The 21,657-nt window shown below is 47.0% G+C and overlaps 1 protein-coding gene across 2 annotated transcripts in view; it reads right to left on the reverse strand.

Annotated features, from left to right (window-relative positions):
• Positions 1-21,657, reverse strand: part of LOC147122011 (5'-AMP-activated protein kinase subunit beta-2-like) — a 42,103-nt gene that overhangs the window by 2,923 nt on the left and 17,523 nt on the right. For both annotated transcript variants that reach the window (XM_085982657.1, XM_085982658.1), the window contains exons 6-7: positions 7,900-8,033; positions 2,685-2,753 (exon numbers count right to left, since the gene is read on the reverse strand). In XM_085982657.1, coding sequence (XP_085838783.1) covers positions 2,685-2,753; positions 7,900-8,033 — 203 coding nt within the window. The remainder of the gene's footprint in view (positions 1-2,684; positions 2,754-7,899; positions 8,034-21,657) is intronic.

The following is a 21,657-nucleotide window of genomic DNA, read 5'->3' on the forward strand; positions in this document are numbered from 1 at the left end:
CACTACAATTAGCCTCAGTGCCCATGGGTTATGGAGGGGGGAAAAAATTGCATAGATCCTCCTGATCACCATTTGCTAGATCCTGCTCATGTGTGGACACCAAGTGAAGGCAGAATCAGGACTGGCTGTGATTCCCACAGTTGAAGAAGTTGCTGACAGTTGCTGTCCAGGGCCACACATGAAGAATAGGTACTTGGACAAGGTACCAGAGGGTTGTCAGCACCTGTGGAACCATACTCCAGTAGAGTTATCATTGGAAGGTTGGAAATATAATTATAGCAAGGTCAAATACTCGCTCTAATGCCTGGATCGCCGAGTATAAAACACAATTGCCAAATCAGACTAAATACTCAAGATGTACAAGCAGAATAATGATCCAAGGCGGCAAGGATATTGACAGGTACTTATTGCACAATCGAAAAAGAGGGAAACAAACATTTACTCTGCATTTTGCTTCACATCCAGCTCGCTGACCAATTTCATGTAAGTTTTAGTGTACAATTAATAATTCTTCTATTTTTGTTAAGTAGCCTGACCCAACTTAGCTAAGGGAGGCACAGTTAAAGCACAAAGAGGGTTGAGCTAGGATAGAGAATACACCTTCAGCTTTCAGCTCTACATTCCACTTTGAAACAATGGGGTGAATTTCCTCCTGCGCTTTATCTGAAATTTAAGGGTTTTCTTTTCATAAGGTTGGTTCTCAGACACTTCCTGATGCATTGAAATCTCCTAGGCAAATGACTGCATCGTTAGTTCTGATGAATCTGTAAACACTGTTGAGGGCTCCATGGAAATCCTTCTTGACCGCCAAGTCCGTGGTGTTGGTAGGAGCATATGCCACCAAGATGCTATGACCTCCATGGCAGTGATACAAGCAAGCTCTGAGGATTCCAAACAAATGTGGTATTGAGGGCATGAGGGATCTCCTACTCTGCTGATAACTCTAGTGCCACTCCACCTTGATGCTGGGTATCATCTCTGGACCATAAGATGGTGTAATCAGCTACTTGCATTTTTCCAGTTCGCAGACTTCGCACTTCCTGCAGTCTGGTTATGATGTTCAGCCAGTGGAGCGCTCTCACTAGCAGAGTTGTGGCACCAGTCTAGTTTGGTGTTCTTACATTTCAGGATGCAACTCGTGCCTTCTTACCCGTATGAGATATTCAGACCATATGGCAGCAGAGAAGCCAGTGGGAATACAGAATACTTTCTCAATATCTGTGCCAGACACCACCTCCAAATAGGTGGCACATGGTACAGAAGGAAGGACATTATTTGATGGACAAGGTACTCTTTTTATATTAAAAAAAAAAGCCACCAAAGAGATTAACCACATACTGGTAAATCAAAAATGGAAGGTCATGATAAATTGCGGCGTCAACCACTGTCATGTGGAAGTCCGACTACTGTCTCCTAGCTGCTGATATCTCCACAAGATCGCCAATAAACAGAATAATCTCAGTTTGCTTGGCGCATTTGGACATCGGAAAATTAGAGGAGCATTATCTGCAGGATTACCAATGGAAGGGACGAGAGGCTTTGGAGACTGACTACCGTGTGGATGATGCCAAGATGCAGTGGCGCATGATAAATTACCATATGCAAACATCTCAAATCTTCCCTTGGAACCACGAAGAGAAGGCATAATGAGTGGATAAGCCAAGGAGCCATTGATAGTGGAGAAAAGGAGAATGGCTCGCATGAAGGATGACATGGAAGCATACTGCTCTCTCGGCGAAGTGTGTAGGCAAATCTTTCATCGAGACTGTCAGAACTGTGCCTTTCAGAAAGCGAATGAGGCAGAGCAGCTATTGGAATCTAACTGCACCAGGAAGCTTCTTTGTGAGCAATATAAATTAGTACATTGTCCAGTCGACGATGGTAATGGTCACCGGAGAAGGTGGCAAAATGGAAGAGCTGGTTTGAAATCCTACTGAACCACCCCCCAACGAGGATCTCTGAAGTTCTGCGAGAAGCAGCAGATGGAGCCATACCAGATTGCTCTGGAAGTAGCAGCTCCCATGAAGAAGCTTAAAATTGGACGGTTTCCCAGCATATGTGGAAGGTACACAGCATAACCTGCTGTCTCCAAAACCATCAGTCTCCGGCAACTGCCACTATTCGGGCATATCGGCCAGTCAGATGGGAACTCTGACATGAAGACAGCCTGCAGTCATCCCAATCAAAATTCCCTCCAGATTGGTGTAAATCTTGAGGCTGATCAAGAACCACTTGGATCCACACACTCGTGCAGGACCTAAAAAAGCTCAACTTAGGCTTCCACACTGCACGGCACTACGCGCAAGACAGCGATGGTTGGAAACGTTGCACACTCCCATGGTGGAGTAGGTGATCAGTATAGTATAGTATTTTCAGAAGCATCATCTCAGTATAATAGCTATCGTCAGGAAGATGGTGTCTATAGCTTTTAATAATTCTGAATAAGTATCAAGGGTTGAGCATTTAAAAAACTTCTATAAACTCTGTACCCAATATTGACTCTTCAGTGTCTTTATTTTGGGCTCTGCACATAGCTGGTAGTGAACAAGTAACTGAAAGCTCTGATGTGCTTCAACAAGCTGAGAAAAAGAAATGGAAAAAATATGCACATTTCTTCATTCATTTTATTTCCACACAGATGATATTTCAGTCTGAATAGAATTTGAAATGTATGACAAACTTACTTTTATAGAAAGTGCATATAGATGATTCAGCATCACATGGTTCGGTTCAGGTAGTAAAGCAGGATCACACTAGATAAGCAAGGCAGAGATGCTGGTTAATCTTAGTCTTTATTCTATAATATTTAGTAAGTAATAAACCAAAGAGACTAACACTTTAGTTGAACCCTAAAATATGTAACTGATTTGTCACAATTTTCTAGAGACAGCTTAAAGAACAACAATTAATAAAAGCCCAATTTGAACTATTTGTGTCTCAACTCATGTAAGCCACTTACACTAAAATTCCCTAAGATCAAATGCTGGGGCAGAAGTTGGAAGGGAAAGAAAAACTTCAGGAAAAGTGAGAACACTTTGGAAGGAGAGTAGAAAATGCTAAAGTGGACTGAAAAAGAATTGGGGTGCAAAAGACAAAGGATGCATAAAATATTTTTTACTGTAGTGGTTAAGGAGGAAGTTAGAGAGGAAAATACTGCCTTGCCATTCGATTACTGCATATCTAATCTTCTAGGATATTCTGAAATCATTGTGAAATATTTCAGAAATTAAAAGGAACTGAAGACTGACAAATCCTCTGGACCAGATGTAATTTATGGTAGGGATGATGGAGGAGAGTAGGAAAGAAACTTATGGACTTCTGGCTATAGTTATAAAAGAGTCACTGGTTACTGAAGAGGTTCTGCAGATTAGAAGCAAATGTAGCGGTCTGCACAGAGCGGGATTAAACGGAGTGGACTTGAACAGAGTGCTCTGGTTGGGAATTTGGAGAAGAGAGGGAAGGAGTTGTTGATTCTTGCCTACACTACTTGTAGTGCTTTGTGTTACAGGTAGATATTTAAATTCAGTACCTTTAACTTAATCTGGATCAAGTAAGTAGTCAGGAAACTACACTGTAAACTAAGTTACCCAATTACAAATTTAATTAAATAAATCAAGGTCATATAGGGATGGCAGTGCAGGCGGTGTGGGAATTTTGTGGAGAGCATTGTGATCCCGGACAACCATGTTTGCAGTAAGTGCCTGCATCTTGAGGAACTTCAGCTCAGAATTTGAGCTGCAGTCTGAGGTGCAGACACTGCGGGGCATCAGGGATGGGGAAGAGTTACCTGCACACTTTGATCCAGGAGGCAGCCACAGCCCTTAGGTTAGGTAGTGGTACAGGTCTAGTTAGTGGTCACGGACAGGACAGTGTGACTGCAACTCAGGCAGGTAAGGGGACCCCAGGTGCAGTCCTGGAGGAGCCTCAGCCTTTGCCCTTGTCCAACAGGTATGAGGTTCTTGCTGCCTGTGTGGATGAGGGAAAAGCCTGTAGGATGGAAGAGCAGGCTGATCATGGCACCATAGTGCAGGAGGCCATTCAAGTGGGGGGAGTGAAAGGGAATGTAGTTGTGGAGGGGGACAGTATAGTCAGGGAGACAGACACTGTTCTCTGCGGCCGTGACCGAGAGTTACGAAGGTTGTGTTGCCTGCCCGGTGCCAGGGTTAAAGACATCTCCTCGCGTCTGGAGAAGAACTTGAAGTGGGAGGGGGAGGATCCAGTTGTTGTGGTCCACGTAGGAACCAACAACATAGGTAGAACTAGGGATGAGGTTCTGCTGAGGGAGTTTGAGGAGCTAGGATCCAAATTAAAAAGCAGAACCTCAAAAAGGTAATAATCTCTAGATTATTACCTGAGCCACGTGCAAATTGTCATAGGGACAAACAAATTAGAGGTTTAAATGCGTGGCTGAAAGAGTGGTGTGGGAGGAAGGGGTTTCAGTTCATGGGGCACTGGCACCAGTACTGGGGAAAGAGGGTGCTGTTCCATTGGGACGGGCTCCACTTAAACCAGGCTGGGACCAGTGTCCTGGCGAACTGAATAACTAGAGCAGTACACAGGGCTTTAAACTAATGAAGGGGGGTTGGGAGGATTCAGCAAAGAGTAAATTTAAAAGCAGCGAGAGAAATGTCAAGGCTCTAGAGCAGAGTAGAGTTTTGGGTAAAAATAAGCAGAGTGGGTCAGGAAGGGACGGAGAGTGTAACAAAGGTAATAAGGCATCAGTGACTAAGGTGACATCAGGGAAAAAGAGAAATAAGTCAAAGCTAAAGGCACTATATCTGAATGCGTGAAGCATTCGCAACAAAATAGATGAATTAATAGCGCAGATAGAAATGAACAGGTTTGATCTAATAGCCATAACGGAGACATGGTTGCAAAGTGGCCAAGGTTAGGAACTAAATATTCCAGGACACATAACCTTTAGAAGGGATAGGCAAAATGGAAAAGGAGGGGGGGTAACCCTGATAATAAAGGATGGGATAAAGACAGTAGAGAAAAAGGATCTTGGCTCTGAAAATCAAGTAGCAGAATCAGTTTGGGTGTAGCTAAGAAACAGCAAGGGGCAGAAAACATTGGTGGGAGTTGTTTATAGGCCCCCAAACAGTATGTTGTAATGTAGGGCAGAGTATAAATCAGGAAATTAGAGGCGCATATAACAAGGGTAATACGGTAATCATGGGGGACTTTAATCTACATCTACATATAGACTGGGCAAACCAAATTTGCAGTAATAGTGTGGAGGATGAATTCATGCAATGTATGCAAGATAGTTTTCTAGATCAGTATGTTGAGGAACCAACTAGGGAACAGACTATTTTAGATCTAGCATTGTGCAATGAGAAAGGGTTAATTAATAACCTTGTAGTAAAGGGGCCTTTAGGAAAGAGTGACCATAATATGATAGAATGTTATATTGAGTTTGAAAGTGACTTAGTTAAATCCGAAACTGGGGTCTTAAATCTAAACAAAGCAAACTGCATAGGTATGAGGGGAGAGTTGGCGAAGGTAGACTTGGAAACTACATTAAAAGGTATGACAGTGGATGAGCAATGGCTAGCATTTAAAGAATTAATACATAGTTTACAACAAATATACATTCCGTTAAGGCACAAAAACCCCACAGGAAAAGTGGTCCAACCGTGGCTAACAAGAGAAGTTAAAGATAGTATTAGATCAAAGGAAGAGGCTTATAATGCTGCCAAAGATAGTAAGCCTGAGGATTGGGAGGATTTTAGAATTCAGCAAAGGAGGACCAAGAAATTGATAAAGAAAGGGAAAATAGAATGAGAGTAAACTAGCGAGAGACATAAAAACAGACTGTAAAAGCTTCTATAGGTATGTAAAAAGGAAAAGAACAGCGAAAGTAAATGTGGGTCCCTTACAGGCTGAGACAGGAGAAACTATAATGGGGAATAAGGAAATGGCAGAGAAATTAAACAAATATGATTTGGACATTGAAATAAAGAGTAGATTGCCTTTCAAAAGCTAGGCTTTATTAACCTTAAAAAACCAGCAGTACATGTTGAGCACCCAGTCTCAACCAAACTGTAGAAAACTGAATTTAAGATGGCCACCACAGGTCACATGGAATCAACTAACCAATAAGTTTACAGCATATATCTCAAGGCAGGAAAACAGGCAACCAATTACAATGCTTCTTATAAAACAAGAATAATCACCACAGACAGGTTGGGTGATTGGGCAGAAGCATGGCAGATGCAATATAACATGGATAAATGTGAGGTTATCCACTTTGGTGGCAAAAACAGGAAGGCAGATTATCTGAATGGCAATAGATTGGGAGAAGGGGAAGTGCAACGAGACCTGGGTGTCCTTGTGCACCAGTCGCTGAAGGTAAGCATGCAGATGCAGCAGGCGGTTAAGGCGGCAAATGGTATGTTGGCCTTCGTAGCGAGAGGGTTTGAGTACAGGAACAAGGATGTCTTGCTGCAGTTGTACAGGGCCTTGGTGAGACCACATCTTGAGTATTGTTTGCAGTTTTGGTCACCTTATCTGAGGAAGGATGTTCTTGCCATGGAGGGAGTGCAGCGAAGATTCACCAGGCTGATACCTGGGATGGCAGGAATGACGTACGAGGAGAGATTGGGTCGATTGGGCTTATACGCGCTGGAATTTAGAAGAATGAGAGGGGATCTCATTGAAACTTATAAAATTCTAAAAGGACTAGACAGACTAGATGCAGGAAGGATGTTCCCGATGGTCGGGGAGTCCAGAACCAGGGGTCACAGGCTAAGGATAAGGGGTAAGCCATTTAGGACAGAGATGAGGAGGAATTTCTTCACCCAGAGAGTGGTGAACCTGTGGAATTCTCTACCACAGAAGGCAGTAGAGGCCAATTCATTAAATATATTCAAGAGGGAGTTAGATATATTTCTTAAGGCTAAAGGGATCAAGGGATATGGAGAGAAGGCAGGAACAGGGTACTGAATTTGGATGATCAGCCATGATCTCATTGAATGGCGGAGCAGGCTCGAGGGGCCGAATGGTCTACTCCTGCTCCTATCTTCTATGTTTCTATGTAAATACTTTGTGACTGTCTTCACGGAAGACGATGCAAAAAAATACCCGGAAATAGTGGACAACCAAGGGTCGAGTGAGAATGAGGAACTAAAAGTAAGAAAGAGAGGGTACTGGTGAGAGTCATTGTGCCAGTTTGGGGAGCTGGTGTAGAGTGCAGCACCGCAGAGCTCAGTGGTTGTACTCCTGTGGTTTTGTAGCTACAAAAATTGCTTGGATGCAGAATTCAACTATAAGCTTGTTACATTTGCAGAGGACACTAAAATAGGGAGAGCAATAAGGACACAGGATAATTAATGGTTTGCAGAAGGATTTAGTTTGGTTATTCAATTGAGCAGACAACTGAAATTTAATACTGATATTGCATGTTGCGAGAAAAAGTGAGCAACGCAAGTACAAGAAGAACTTGGATTCTTCTTTCATTACCTCAGGCTGTCCTAAGCGCTTACAGTCAATTAAGTACTTTGAATTGTAGTCACTGTCGTAATGTAGGGAGATGCGGAGCCAATTTGCACACAGCAAGGTCCCAAAAACAGCAATGAGATAAATGACCAGATAATCTGTTTTATTTTAAATGGTGGAACATAACTTTAAATTCTCTGAGTGAATCATCAAAGGTAAGTTTTTATTTCTGGAAAAAACAAAATGTGTTCTTTCTTCCATATAAACACTTGACAAATGCACTTAAAAACAGTTTGCACTCCTACCCAAGTCTGCTTGTATGTACTATTGCAGGATTCTGAAGATTTAAAATTATATATAAATTGTAAGCAGTTGGAATAATGCAGGGGACCCCAAAGCCAAGATGAAATGACAGGATTGGTTGCAGCTATATCAATATCGCTATTTTAATGAACTTACTGAAATGTGTGTGTCCTTGTTCAGAATGACCTGGAGCAGATGGGGAGGTAAAATGGGAGGTGCCTTAAAGCGCTCTTCAGGCCTCAACACATACATCTCCTGATGGTATGGTCCTGGAGGGGAGCTTGACAAGTCTAAAACAAACAATATTACATCAATAGAGTATAAACAATTCATGAAATAAAAAAAACAAGCTATGTACACAACTGATCCCACTCAGGTCAGACTGTAGTATCTTCTAATACACTATTCCCAGTTTGAATCCTGTACCATACTGCAAACCATAAGCTGAATTCAGTCACTGAATCTTTCCTCCTCTTCCCCGTCTCTCACGCATACAAATGTAGCTACTGAATCCTTCCAATTCAGAACTTGGAAATTGACATATACAAGACAAAATAATCAGATTTTTAAAGTATAAACTTTCTTTGCCAATTTTCTCCTGAGGGCAATAACTCTGGTCACAATCACTGACTGCCCTCTAGTCCCTTGCCCAAATGCCCATTCTTCGTATATGAATCTAAACAAGGTGTATTGGCAGGCTATTTAACTGTGAAGTGCATTAGAACCAAGCCCAATATAGTTCTCATGTGGCAAAGCCACCAAGAGACTCTTGCAGTAATGTATATAATTGCCTTTAACAGGGGTTTGTTACCTTTAAATGTTTGCTCTGTATAAATAGCGCGGGTTCGGTAAAATGTCGATCCAGCGCGATGACGTCATCACGCAGGTCACGTGACGTACCCAACGGCGGGAAACGTGATGACGTCAGAGGGGAGAGGCGTGTCCTTTCAGTCCTCGTGGAACCAAGTATTGTACAGACCTGTTTAGAGTTTCTCCTGCGTTTTTGTTTGTAACTTTTACCAGTGCATTAAACCACGTTTGGTTAACTGCTAGTTTCAATCTCAGTACTTTCGTTAGGAGTTGAGAACTCCTACACTCAACTGATATCCACCAGCAGGAGTCACTAGAGCAGGATCCCTGCTTCTCTTTCCCTCTCCCTAGCCCAGGGGTGCGGAGGTCAATTCTAGCAGTCTAATTGCTGTCCTAGCTAAGATCAGCTAACTCAGGACAGACCAGAAATCAAACCTGGGATATTCTTCACTGTATGGATTAGCATTGCATCATGTTGTACCTTTACCGCAACAGGAACTCAAAATAACCAATTCGATAGGAGTAACTGAAAGAAAGATCGACACTCTAACTGCGATACAGGGTGCTTTTCTTTATTATTCTTAACTATCTCAGGGTCTTCTGAAAATCCCACCACATCTATCAGTCTTATCTGTGGCTGGTCTCCCTACTGTTGCTACCTTCTTCTTCTTAGGCAGTCCCTCGGAACTGAGGATGACTTGCTTCCACATTAAAAATGAGCTCGCAGGTGGCTGATTAGTCCAATGTGGGACCTACAGTCTCTGTCACAGGTGGGGCAGACGGTGGTTGAAGGGGCGGGTGGGGTGCTTGGGTTGACGTGCACTCCTTGCGCTTGGCTTCCGCTTGCTCCTGGCGAAGAGACTCGAGGTGTTCGGCGCCTTCCCGGATGCTTCTCCTCCACTTTGTGCGGTCTTGGGCCAGGGATTCCCAGGTGTCGGTGGGGAAGTTGCACTTTTTCAAGGAGGCTTTGAGGGTGTCCTTGAAGCGTTTCCTCTGCCCACCTGGGGCTCTCTTGCCGTGCCGGAGCTCCGAGTAGAGTGCTTGTTTTGAGAGTCTCGTATCGGGCATGCGGACAATGTGACCCGTCCATCGGAGCTGATTGAGCGTGGTCAGAGCTTCGATGCTAGGGATGTTGGCCTGAGCAAGAACACTGACGTTGGTGCGCCTATCCTGCCAATGGATTTGCAGGATCTTGCGGAGGCAGCGTTGGTGGTACCGCTCCAGTGCTTTGAGGTGCCTGCTGTACATGGTCCATGTCTGAGGCATACAGCATGGCAGGTATCACTGCTGCCCTGTAGACCATGAACTTAGTGCCGGGTTTGAGGTCCTGGTCTTCAAACACTCTCTTCCTCAGGCGACCAAAGGCTGCACTGGCACACTGAAGGCGGTGTTGGACTTCGTCGTCGACGTCTGCCCTTGTTGACAGTAGGCTCCCGAGGTATGGAAAGTGGTCCACGTTGTCCAAGGCCTTGTCGTGGATTTTGATAATCAGGGGGCAGCACTGTGTGGCAGGGGCAGGTTGGTAGAGGACCTTTGTCTTACGGATGTTTAATGTAAGGCCCATGCTCTCGTATGCTTCGGTGAAGGTGTTTACGATGGTTTGGAGTTCGACCTCCAAACCATGTTGCTACCATTTTTCAGATTTCAAGCAGATTGGTCGACCATGGGCTGGTATGTTAATATCCAGCTAGGCATTCCTAGCATATGCCATTGCTCAGTTTACATGGTGTGTCATGGGTATTCCAGGCAAGACAGCTTTCACTATAGTGTTTAACAAGTCACATCAACATCAGAATTAGATACTTTGTGTATGCATCCAAATTCTTCAATTGTGACTTTCCCCCCCCGAATTCTATATCAACCGAAGTGCAAAAATCATAAGTTACCTGAAATTTCACACCCATCACCTGGCAGTACTATTGAAAAATGTACAAAATGTTTAGATCATATGCATTAAAACAGAGATAGCTCTGGTTTTTCCTCTCTTAAAAATCACACAAATTGTGTAAAAATACTATCTTCATCTCAAAGATCTACATTTTCCAGCTTATGCATGCACCAATTAAACAATGCTTTGTGTTGATAGTTACTAGGAAAGGAATTAATCAACAGAATACAAATTCCATAAAAATATTCCTGCAGTTTATGAATGTCTCTAGAAGTCTAAAATGGAGTGTAGGGTAAATACACCATGCGGTGCAGTACTGAGACATGCAGAACCAGGAAGATTTCAGTTTCCATCTGGCCTGTGACAAGACACTGCTCTTAGTCTAGCTGCTATAATTTGCCCCAGCAGCATTGGGAACGATACACATTGCCCAGGGTTCTTGCTCCTGATTATCAAGTGAGCTCTGCTAGAAACAGCACAAATAGCTGTCAGGTGAGTACAGGATTGGACTCCACTGTGCTAACTCTCTGGCCAAATAATCTGTTCACACTTACTGCCCAAGATCACTCAAAAAGAACTATCACATAAGTAAGGTGCTGGAGGACAGCAAAAACTAATAAAATCATAGACCAGCATGGTTCAATATCTTGATAAAGGAGGAAGCGTTTGGTTGCCTTAAAATGCATTGTACTCGCTGTGGCTCAGTGGTAGCACTCTTGCCTCCGAGTCTAAAGGTTGTGGGTTCAAGTCCCCCTCTAGAGATTAGAGCACAAAATCTAGGCTGACATTGGAGTGTATGGACTGAGGGAGTGCTGACTGTCGGAGGTGCCATTTTTGGATGAGACGTTAAACTGAGGCTCCATCTGCCCTCTCAAGTGGATGTAAAAGATCCCATGGCACTATTTTGAAGAGCAGGGAAGTTCACCTCGGTGTCTTGACCAACATTTATCCCTCAACCAATATAGTAATCTGGGATGTTATGATTAAGGTTATCCACCAGGTGGTGCTGTAGCCAATGGTGCTGCTAAGGTCAGGGGTTAGCTTCCTGCTAAGGTCAGCAAAGGTGCAATGCCTGGAAGCAGGCCTGCCTGGTTGTCTCGCAGTCGTTCAATAAAGTACTCGTCTTAATCCTCATACCTCGCCTCTTCCAGTTCCTTGTCTCACTACATGGATTTATCACATTTGGCGACGAGGTAAAACAGGACCCTGAATAAGAGAAGTCTGCCAGGATGTTTAAACAACAAAATCACGAGCTGCAGTTAGCTACCAGTTGGAAGAGAACATGGCTGCCACGGTAGGAACGGTCTCCACTTTTGATATTCAAGCACAAACTTGGGAGGAATACTGTGAAGTGTTGGGTTATTTTTTCGAAGCAAATGAAATAAATGATGCCGGAAAAAGGAAAGCCATTCTGCTTAGTTCAGTGGGAAGCCAAACCTACAGTTTGATGAAGAACCTGCTCAGTCCTGAAAAGCCTGGAGACAAATCATTTGTTGAATTAGTGGCTGTGCTAAAAGAACATTTCAACCCAAAGCCTAGTGAGATTATACAGCAGTTCAAGTTTAATTCAAGGAACAGGAAAGAGGAAGAGAGTCTAATGGACTATGTAGCGGTGTTGCATAAATTGGCACAAGATTGCAATTATGGGAACAACCTGAAGGAAATGCTGAGAGATAGGCTAGTTTGCGGAATAATTGACGACCGAATGCAGCGCAGATTATTATCCGAGACTGGGCTTACTTATGAAAAAGCATTGGAACTTGCTCAAGCCATAGAGACAGCGAACCGAGATGTAAAAGAAATACAGGGTTCAGACAGGGCTAATGCTGCACAGGTTGCAGGTCAGGTTGTTGTGCACAAGTTGAACATGCGTCAGAAACCACAACGTGAGCATGTGAAGGCATGTTATAGATGCAAGGGCGATCGCCTGGCGAGTGAATGCCGGTTTCTGGAGGAAAAGTGCGACAAGTGTGGGAAACAAGGACACATAAAACGAGCTTGCAGGGCAAAATCACCTGTGGAGGAATCCAAACCAAAAGGGGGAGGACAGCAAAACCAAGGGAGAGAAGTGAAAAAACATGGAGCACACCACATCAGCGGGGAAGCTGAGGAAGAAGAGGACATGTTCATAATGTATGGCATGTTAGAGAACATTCCAAAAGTGGCTCCTATCACATTGCAACTGACAGTAAATGACTCTAAGGTGAACTTTGAAGTGGATACAGGGTGCGGCGTGACCATAATGAACAAGGCAGAGTACTCAAAATTGTGGAACCATGCAAAAGTTCCAGAGTTAAAGCCTTGCTCCCTGCATCTTAAAACATATACAGGTGAACGAGTAGCGACAGTAGGTACAGCTAAGGTTACTGTGCAACACAGGGACACAGTGGAACAGCTACCTGTAGTTATAGTATCGGGTACCGGACCAAACCTGTTAGGTCAGGGCTGGTTAAAAGAACTTAAATTAGACTGGGGAGCAGTACATCAAATAGATGCGGGCAAACAGTTGACTTTGCAAGAAGTGTTGAGTGAACATGAGAATGTGTTCAAGGAGGAACTTGGCACATTTAATGGCCCCCCAACTAAGATTTATGTAGACAAGGAGGCACCGCCAAGGTTTTTTAAACAACGACCTGTGCCTTATGCCATGAAGCTAAAGGTAGAGGCTGAGCTTGACCGTCTATTGAGAGAGAACATACTGGAGCCAGTGAAATGTTCGGAATGGGCAGCTCCCATAGTACCTGTTTTAAAACCGGACAATTCGGTAAGACTCTGTGGAGACTATAAATTGAGAGTCAATCGGGTGTCCAAACTAGAGCAGTATCCTATTCCCAAAACTGAGGATCTTTTTGCAAACCTGGCTGGAGGAAAGAAATTCACAAAGTTGGATATGAGCCATGCCTACTTGCAGATTACACTGGATGACGAATCAAAGAAGTATGTCACCATAAATACACACAAGGGCTTGTTTACATATAACTGCTTACCGTTTGGTGTCTCATCTAGTCCAGCTATCTTCCAGAGGACAATCGAAGGTGTACTGCAAGGGATTCCACATGTTTCCATCTATCTGGATGACATTCTGGTGACGGGAAGAACCGACCAGGAGCATCTGAGCACTCTGAGAGAGGTACTACAGAGATTGGAGAGGGCAGGGTTCCGGCATAAGAGGAGTAAGTGCACTTTCCTGGGGAATGAGGCAGTGTTCGTGGGACACAGAGTGGACGCCGCCGGGCTCCATCCACTCAAGGAGAAGGTACAAGCACTGCAGGATGCCCCTGCTCCTACAAATGTGGCTGAGTTAAAAGCTTACCTGGGACTGCTGAACTATTATAACAGGTTTTTACCAAACTTGTCAACTGTGTTAGCACCTCTTCACAAACTACTGCGCAAGGAGACACAGTGGCAGTGGGGAGAGGAGCGGGGGGTTTCATTTGAACAGTCCAAGAAACTGATGCTGTCGTCGGATGTGCTGGTTCACTACAATGCAGAGAAAGACATCATTCTCTCTTGTGATGCTTCACCTTACGGGGTGGGGGCAGTTCTTTCACACTGCATGGAAGATGGAACTGAAAGACCAATAGGGTTTATGTCCCGAACTCTAACACCAGCGGAAAAAAACTATTCCCAGTTAGACAAAGAGGTTAGCAGTAATGTTTGGGTTACAGAGGTTCCACAAGTACATATATGGCAGGAAGTTCACCATATGCACCGATCATAAACCTCATCTCTCTCTTCAATTAAATGAAAGCAGTTCCACAGATGGTGTCACCCCAGATCCAGAGGTGGGCCGTGACGTTGAGGGCATATGAGTATGTCATCGTCTACAAGGCGGGCAAGTATCATGGGAACGCAGATGCCTTGAGCCGTCTTCCACTGCCAGGCACACCTATCCGTGCAGCTCCAGAGGACAGAGTGTTGATGTTGGAGGACACTGACACAGCACTTGTGACTGCAGAGCTAGTAAGAACATGGACAGGTAAAGATCCAGTACTGTCTAGAGTTCGAGAATATGTGGTGAGGGGATGGCCACAGCATCCGGAAGGGGCTGACTTCACACCCGACAGTGTCAGGAAAACAGAGCTGAGTGTGCAGGATGGTTGCGTGTTGTGGGGAGCACGAGTGATTATTCCACAGCCAGCACGACAGTCTATCCTAGAGCAACTACATCAGTGTCATCCTGGGGTCTCACATATGAAAGCCTTGGCTAGGAGTTACTTGTGGTGGCCAAAGCTAGATGAGGAGATAGAAAATCTAGTCAAGACATGCAGCACTTGTCAGGAACACCGGAAGGCACCAGCAGCGGCTCCTCTCCACCCCTGGGAGTGGCCGGATAAACCATGGAGAAGATTGCACTTAGATTATGCGGGTCCATTCATGGGGAAGATGTTCCTCATAATCATTGATGCACATTCCAAATGGATGGATGGATGTTTATCCTGTAAATTCTGCTTCCGCCACTACTACTATAGACTGCCTGCGTCGGAGCTTCAGTAATCAAGGGCTACCGGAGATCGTGGTAAGTGACAATGCCACTTGTTTTGTGAGTACAGAGACAAAAGAGTTCTTGAGGAAAAATGGCATAGTGCAGGTGACCTCGGCCCCATATCATCCGTCCTCAAATGGACTTGCGGAGAGAGCCGTACAAACATTTAAAGAGATGATGAAAAAAAGTGCAGAAGGGAGTTTAGCAGCCAAAGTGTCACGAGTTCTGTTCAGCTACAGAATAACACCTCAATCCACCACAGGACTCTCTCCTGCTGAGATGTTATTAGGTCGTAGACTACGCTCCACTCTTGACGTTGTCCACCCAGACCTAAAAAGGAAAATGGAAAACAGACAAAACAAACAAAAAGAGAACCATGACAAAAGAACAAAGAGCCGAAGTTTTGGAGAAGGAGATGCGGTCCTTACCAGGAATTTCAGTTATGGACCCAAGTGGATTCCTGGCTTCATAGACTCAATGACCGGTCCCGTATCATACAAGGTCATGTTGGGTGATGGTAGGGTAGTACGCAGACACGTAGATCAGATACTTACCAGACAAGGGGAAATTGAAATGAAGGTTCCAGATGCAATGGCTGAGGACAGGGTTGCCCCCAGTTATCCAAGTTCATCTGTGGTGCCAACACCAGGGACAGAGGCAATTCCACAGGAACCCATTCATTAAGAGGAAACCATCGTTGCAGAGTCAGCTACTCCGAGCACTGCTCAGGAACAGCTGGTGGCTTCACCACAAACAAGCAGGGACTTTACTGTCAGACGTTCACAAAGGGCTCGCAAGCCACCAGAGAGATTGATACTGACCTGTTAGATTCGTCAAGTATGGAACATGGTGAATAGAGACTTCTTATGTGACCCTTAGGAATGGCTGTTTGTTAAGAAATTCATACTGAAATCTTAAGGGGGGGAGGGATATAGTAATTGATGCGCTATCAATTCTAATAAAAGGCTGAGCAGAGTTCAGAACGACAGGCTTTTATTAACTACTGAATTGCACTTCAGACAGATCAGGACTATGCCTCTAGTGGACGACCGAATGCCAGGAGCTGCCATGCGGCCGCTCTTATACTCGGTAGCCCAGGGGCGGAGTCAGCTGAGGCATAGTCAGGCACAACAGTGAAACAAGAGTGAACGACGTCAACAACAACAATAGTGAACACAGTGAACGACAGTGGTTTACCACATTCACCCCTCGTTTAAAATTAAGTCCGGCGGGGTGATGTGTATCAAAAGTTCGAGTAGGCGAGTCTGTCGGGCGGCCTCGTTTGCCGTCGAGATCTTCGTGGCGACGGTTGCGATGGTACAGCTTCCCACGACGCGTCTTGAGCGGGGTCCAGCACCGGCGTATTGTCCCCTTTGGTGTTGGGTGGGCGAGTGGGCTCCGGCTGGTCCTGGGGGCGCGGCATGCCGTCTACTGGGGTGGAATGGACAGGGGTGAGAATTGGGTCTACTGAATTTTGGGCCGTGTCGGAGGGGGTCGTGGTGGGGGGCAATGGTGGCGGGTCAGTGGACCCCGAGGGTGCCAGATCTCTAATGGAGACTGTATCCTCCCGCCCGTCCGGGTATGCCACGTAGGCGTACTGGGGGTTGGCATGGAGGAGGTGAACCTTCTCTACCAGGGGAGCCGTTTTGTGGGACCTTACATGCTTCCTCAGCAGGACGGGCCCTGGGGACGTCAGCCAGTGTGGTAGTGAGTTACCGGATGTGGACCTCCGGGGAAAAACAAACATTCGCTCATGGGGGGTTGCGTTGGTGGCTGTACACAGCAGTGACCGGATGGAGTGGAGCGCATCGGGTAGGACATCCTGCCAACGGGAGGTCGGAAGGCCCCTAGATTTTAAGGCTAGGAGGGCCGCCTTCCAGACCGTCGCGTTCTCTCTTTCAACCTGTCCGTTCCCCCGGGGGTTGTAGCTGGTGGTCCGGCTTGAGGCAATACCTCTCATGAGCAGGTACTGACGGAGTTCGTCGCTCATGAAGGACGAGCCCCGGTCGCTATGAATATAGCTGGGAAAACCAAACAGAGCAAAGAGGTTGTGCAGGCATTTAATGACCGTAGCGGTGGTCATGTCCGGGCAGGGGATGGCAAAAGGGAAACGGGAGTACTCATCAACTATGTTGAGGAAGTACACATTGCGGTCAGAGGAGGGGAGGGGCCCTTTAAAGTCGACACTCAGGCGCTCAAAAGGGCGGGTGGCCTTGATCAGGTTTGCTCTGTCAGGCCTATAGAAGCGCGGCTTGCACTCTGCACAGACTGGGCAGCTCCTGGTCATGGTCCTGACCTCCTCGATGGAGTAAGGCAGGTTGCGGCCCTTAATGAAATGGAAGAACCTGGTGACCCCCGGGTGGCAGAGGTCGTTGTGGAGGCCCCGTAGTCTATCGATCTGCGCGGTGGCGCATGTGCCTCGCGATAGAGCGTCTGAGGGTTCGTTGAGTTTCCCTGGCCGGTACAAGATGTCGTAATTGTAGGTGGAAAGTTCGATTCTCCACCTCAAAATCTTGTCATTTTTGATTTTACCCCTCTGCTTGTTGTTGAACATGAAAGCAACTGAACGCTGGTCAGTAAGCAGGGTAAATCGTTTTCCGGCCAGGTAGTGCCGCCAGTGGCGCACCGCCTCCACAATGGCCTGGGCCTCTTTTTCCACAGAGGAGTGTCTGAGTTCGGAGCCCTGGAGGGTTCGTGAAAAGAAGGCCACGGGTCTTCCCGCCTGGTTAAGGGTAGCGGCCAGGGCAAAGTCGGATGCATCGCTCTCCACCTGGAAGGGGATGGACTCGTCTACCGAGTGCATGGTGGCCTTGGCAATGTCATCTTTTATACGGTGAATAAGCGGGCCTCCGCCGTCAGGGGGAAGGAAGTGGACTTGATAAGTGGACGGGCTTTGTCCGCATAATGAGGGACCCACTGGGCGTAATAGGAAAAGAAGCCCAGGCACCTTTTGAGGGCCTTGAGACAGTGGGGCAGGGGAAGTTCCATCAACGGGCGCATCCGGTCAGGGTCAGGACTGATGACTCCGTGTTTCACCACGCAACCAAGGATAGCGAGGCGGGCTGTGCGGAATATGCACTTTTCCTTGTTGTACGTGAGGTTTAGGAGTTGGGCCGTGCGGAGGAACTTATCAAGATTGGCGTCATGGTCCTGCAGGTCATGGCCGCAGATGGTCACGTTGTCCAGGTAGGGAAACGTGGCCTGTAACGCATTCTCGTCGACCATCCGGTCCATCTCCCTCTGGAAGACGGAGACACCATTGGTGACGCCAAAAGGAACCCCGAGGAAGTGAAAAAGGCGGCCGTTTGCCTCGAAAGCTGTGTACTGGCGGTCCTCAGGGCGGATAGGGATTTGGTGGTATGCTGCCTTGAGGTCAATGGTCGAGAAAACGCGGTACTGCGCTATCTTATTAACCATGTCGGCTATGCGGGGGAGGGGGTATGCGTCCAACTGGGTGTACTTGTTGATAGTCTGGCTGTAGTCGATGACTAGGCGCTGCTTGTTGCCAGTCTTAACGACTACCACCTGGGCTCGCCAGGGGCTGGTACTATCCTCAATAATCCCCTCTTTCAGGAGCCGCGTCACCTCAGATCTTATGAAGGATCTGTCCCCGGTGCTGTATCGCCTGCTCTTTGTGGCGATAGGCTTGCAGTCGCGGGTGAGGTTGGCGAACAGGGGGGGGGGGGGTGTGATTTTGAGGGTGGAGAGACTACAGGTGGGGCGCGGCGGGCAATTTAAAAACTGCTGGTTGCAGACAGTGAGCGGGGGAAGAGGTCCACCGTATGTCAAGGTGACACTCTTAAAGTGACAATGAAAGTCCAACCCCAGTAGAACGGCAGCGCAGAGATGTGGCAGGACGAATAGCTTTACATTTTTATATACGGAGCCCTTCACCGAGAGGGTCACTACGCAGTAGCCGCCGACGTCTGCTGAGTGGGATTTCGAGGCCATGGCAATCCGATGGCGCGTTGGCCGGACCGAGAGGGAATAGCACCGTACTGTATCAGGGTGTATGAAGCTCTCCGTGCTCCCGGAATCAAAAAGGCAAGTTGTGGCGCGGCCATTTACCTGGATGTCCATCGTGGACCTGGCTAGCTGATGGGGTCTGGATTGATCCAGCGTGATGGAGGCCGCTGTGGAGTCGGTGGCGTCGCTGTAGAACCCCGGTGAGGCGGCGGTGGGTGAGTCGGGGGCCCGTTGGCAGAATGGCGGACAAGATGGCGGCGTCGGAGAGGAAGGACAAAATGGCGGCGCCCATGACGATCCCGATCCCCACGAGGCTGGAGGGAGGCAAGATGGCCACTCCCACGAATCGCACGCGGCGCTGCTGGAGGTAGGGGTCTTCTGACTTCTGCAGACGCCAGCGTAGTGTCCCTTCTTACCGCAGGCAGAGCAGACCGCGTTTTTCGCAGGGCAGCGCGCCCTGGGGTGTTTGGTTTGGCCACAGAAATAACATTTCTGGCTCGGGCGGGACATCGCTGCAGCAGTTGAGGCCAGGGCCCGTGGCGGCGCCGCGTCCCAAGGTGGCGGCGGCTGCGGCATCCATGAGGCGGCCGTGCGGTCCGGGGAGTAGGCCTCCATGTTCCGCTGGGCTACGTCCAACGAGAGGGTGAGTGAAATCGCCTAGTTCAGGTCGAGCTCGCTACTTTCCAGCAGTCGCTGCCGTGTGTGAGTGGACCTGAGGCCCGCCACGAGGGCGTCCCGGATGAGCTCCTCCGTATGTTCCGTGGCTGTTACTTGCTTGCATTCGCAGGCTCGGCCGAGTTCCTTCAGCGCCCGTATGTATGCTTCTGTGGGTTCCCCGGGCTGTTGTTTGCCAGACCCCAGGAGATGTCTTGCGTAAACATAGTTGACCGGGCGTGCGTATTGCTCCTTCAAGAGGTCGATAGCCCCCTGGTAGCTCGTAGCGTCCCGGATAAGGGCAAAAGCTCGGTGGTTTACTTTAGAGTTCAGCACCCTGAGCTTGTCGGCATCGGCGGCGACGGTCTCGCCGGATGCAGTCAGAAAGGACTCAAAACAGTGCAGCCAATGCGAGAACTTAGCAGTCGAGTCCGGTTCTTGCGGGTCGAGTTCCAGGCACTTGATCTTAAGAATCTGCAGCATCGTTTTTTTTTTTTTTTTTTTCAGTAGTTAATAAAATTGATGCGCTATCAATTCTAATAAAAGGCTGAGCAGAGTTCAGAACGACAGGCTTTTATTAACTACTGAATTGCACTTCAGACAGATCAGGACTATGCCTCTAGTGGACGACCGAATGCCAGGAGCTGCCATGCGGCCGCTCTTATACTCGGTAGCCCAGGGGCGGAGTCAGCTGAGGCATAGTCAGGCACAACAGTGAAACAAGAGTGAACGACAACAACAACAACAACAATAGTGAACACAGTGGTTTACCACAGTAATCTGGGATGTTATGATTAAGGTTATCCACCAGGTGGTGCTGTAGCCAATGCTGCTGCTAAGGTCAGGGGTTAGCTTCCTGCTAAGGTCAGCAAAGGTGCAATGCCTGGAAGCAGGCCTGCCTGGCTGTCTCGCAGTCGTTCAATAAAGTACTCGTCTTAATCCTCATACCTCGCCTCGGAGTTCCTTGTCTCACTACATGGATTTATCACAACCAAAAACAGATTATCTTGTCATTACCTCATTGCTGTTCATGGGACCTTGCTGTGCACAAATTGGCTGTCACATTTCTAACATTACAACAGTGACTACACTTCAAAAAGACTTCATTGGCTGTAAAACACTTTGGGGCATCCTAAGGTCTTGAAAGGTGTTATATAATGCAAGTCTTTCTTTTTCTTTACTAGAAGCTAATGCATATTAATTTAAGTTCAATTTCATCCACCTGCCCCCCAAATACATATATTTTTCTCTAGGTTAACTTTTTCTTAATAAGTTGACTTTAATTAATGAGCACACTGGATACAGCAAAGGCGATGGGCCCGACAATATCCCGGCTATCGTGCTGAAGACTTGTGCTCCAGAACTAGTCGCGCCTCTAGCCAAGCTGTTCTAGTACAGCTACAACACTGGCATCTACCCAACAATGTGGAAAACTGCCCAGGTATGTCCTGTCCACAAAAAGCAGGACAAATCCAACCCGGCCAATTACCGCCCCATCAGTCTACTCTCAATCATCAGCAAAATGATGGAAGGTGTCATCGACAGTGTTATGAAGCGGCACTTACTCACCAATAACCTGCTCACTGATGCCAAGTTTGGGTTCCTCCAAGACCACTCGTTCTGACCTCATTACAGCCTTGGTGCAAACATGGACAAAGGAGCTGAATTCCAGAGGTGAGGTGAGAGTGACTGCCCTTGACATCAAGGAACCCTAGTAAAACTGAAGTCAATGGGAATCGGGGAGAAAACGCTTCACTGGCTGGAGTCATACCTAGCACAAAGGAAGATGGTTGTGGTGGTTGAAGGTCAATCATCACAGCCCCAGGACATCGCTGCAGGAGTTCCTCAGGGCAGTGTCCTAGGCCCAACCATCTTCAGCTGCTTCATCAACGACCTTCCCTCCAACATAAGGTCAGAACTGGGGATGTTCGCTGATGACTCCACAGTGTTCAGCACTATTCACAACTCTTCAGAAAATGAAGCAGTCCATGCCTGCATGCAACAAGACCTGGACGACGTTCAGGCTTGGGCTGATAAGTGGCAGGTAACATTCACGCCACAGTAGTGCCAGGCAATGACTATTTCCAACAAGCGAGAGTCTAACCACCTC

The sequence above is a fragment of the Somniosus microcephalus genome, chromosome 3 (genome assembly GCF_052327205.1).
Source record: "Somniosus microcephalus isolate GS21.2 chromosome 3, FLI_Smic_1.0, whole genome shotgun sequence".
Lineage (NCBI taxonomy): Eukaryota > Metazoa > Chordata > Chondrichthyes > Squaliformes > Somniosidae > Somniosus > Somniosus microcephalus.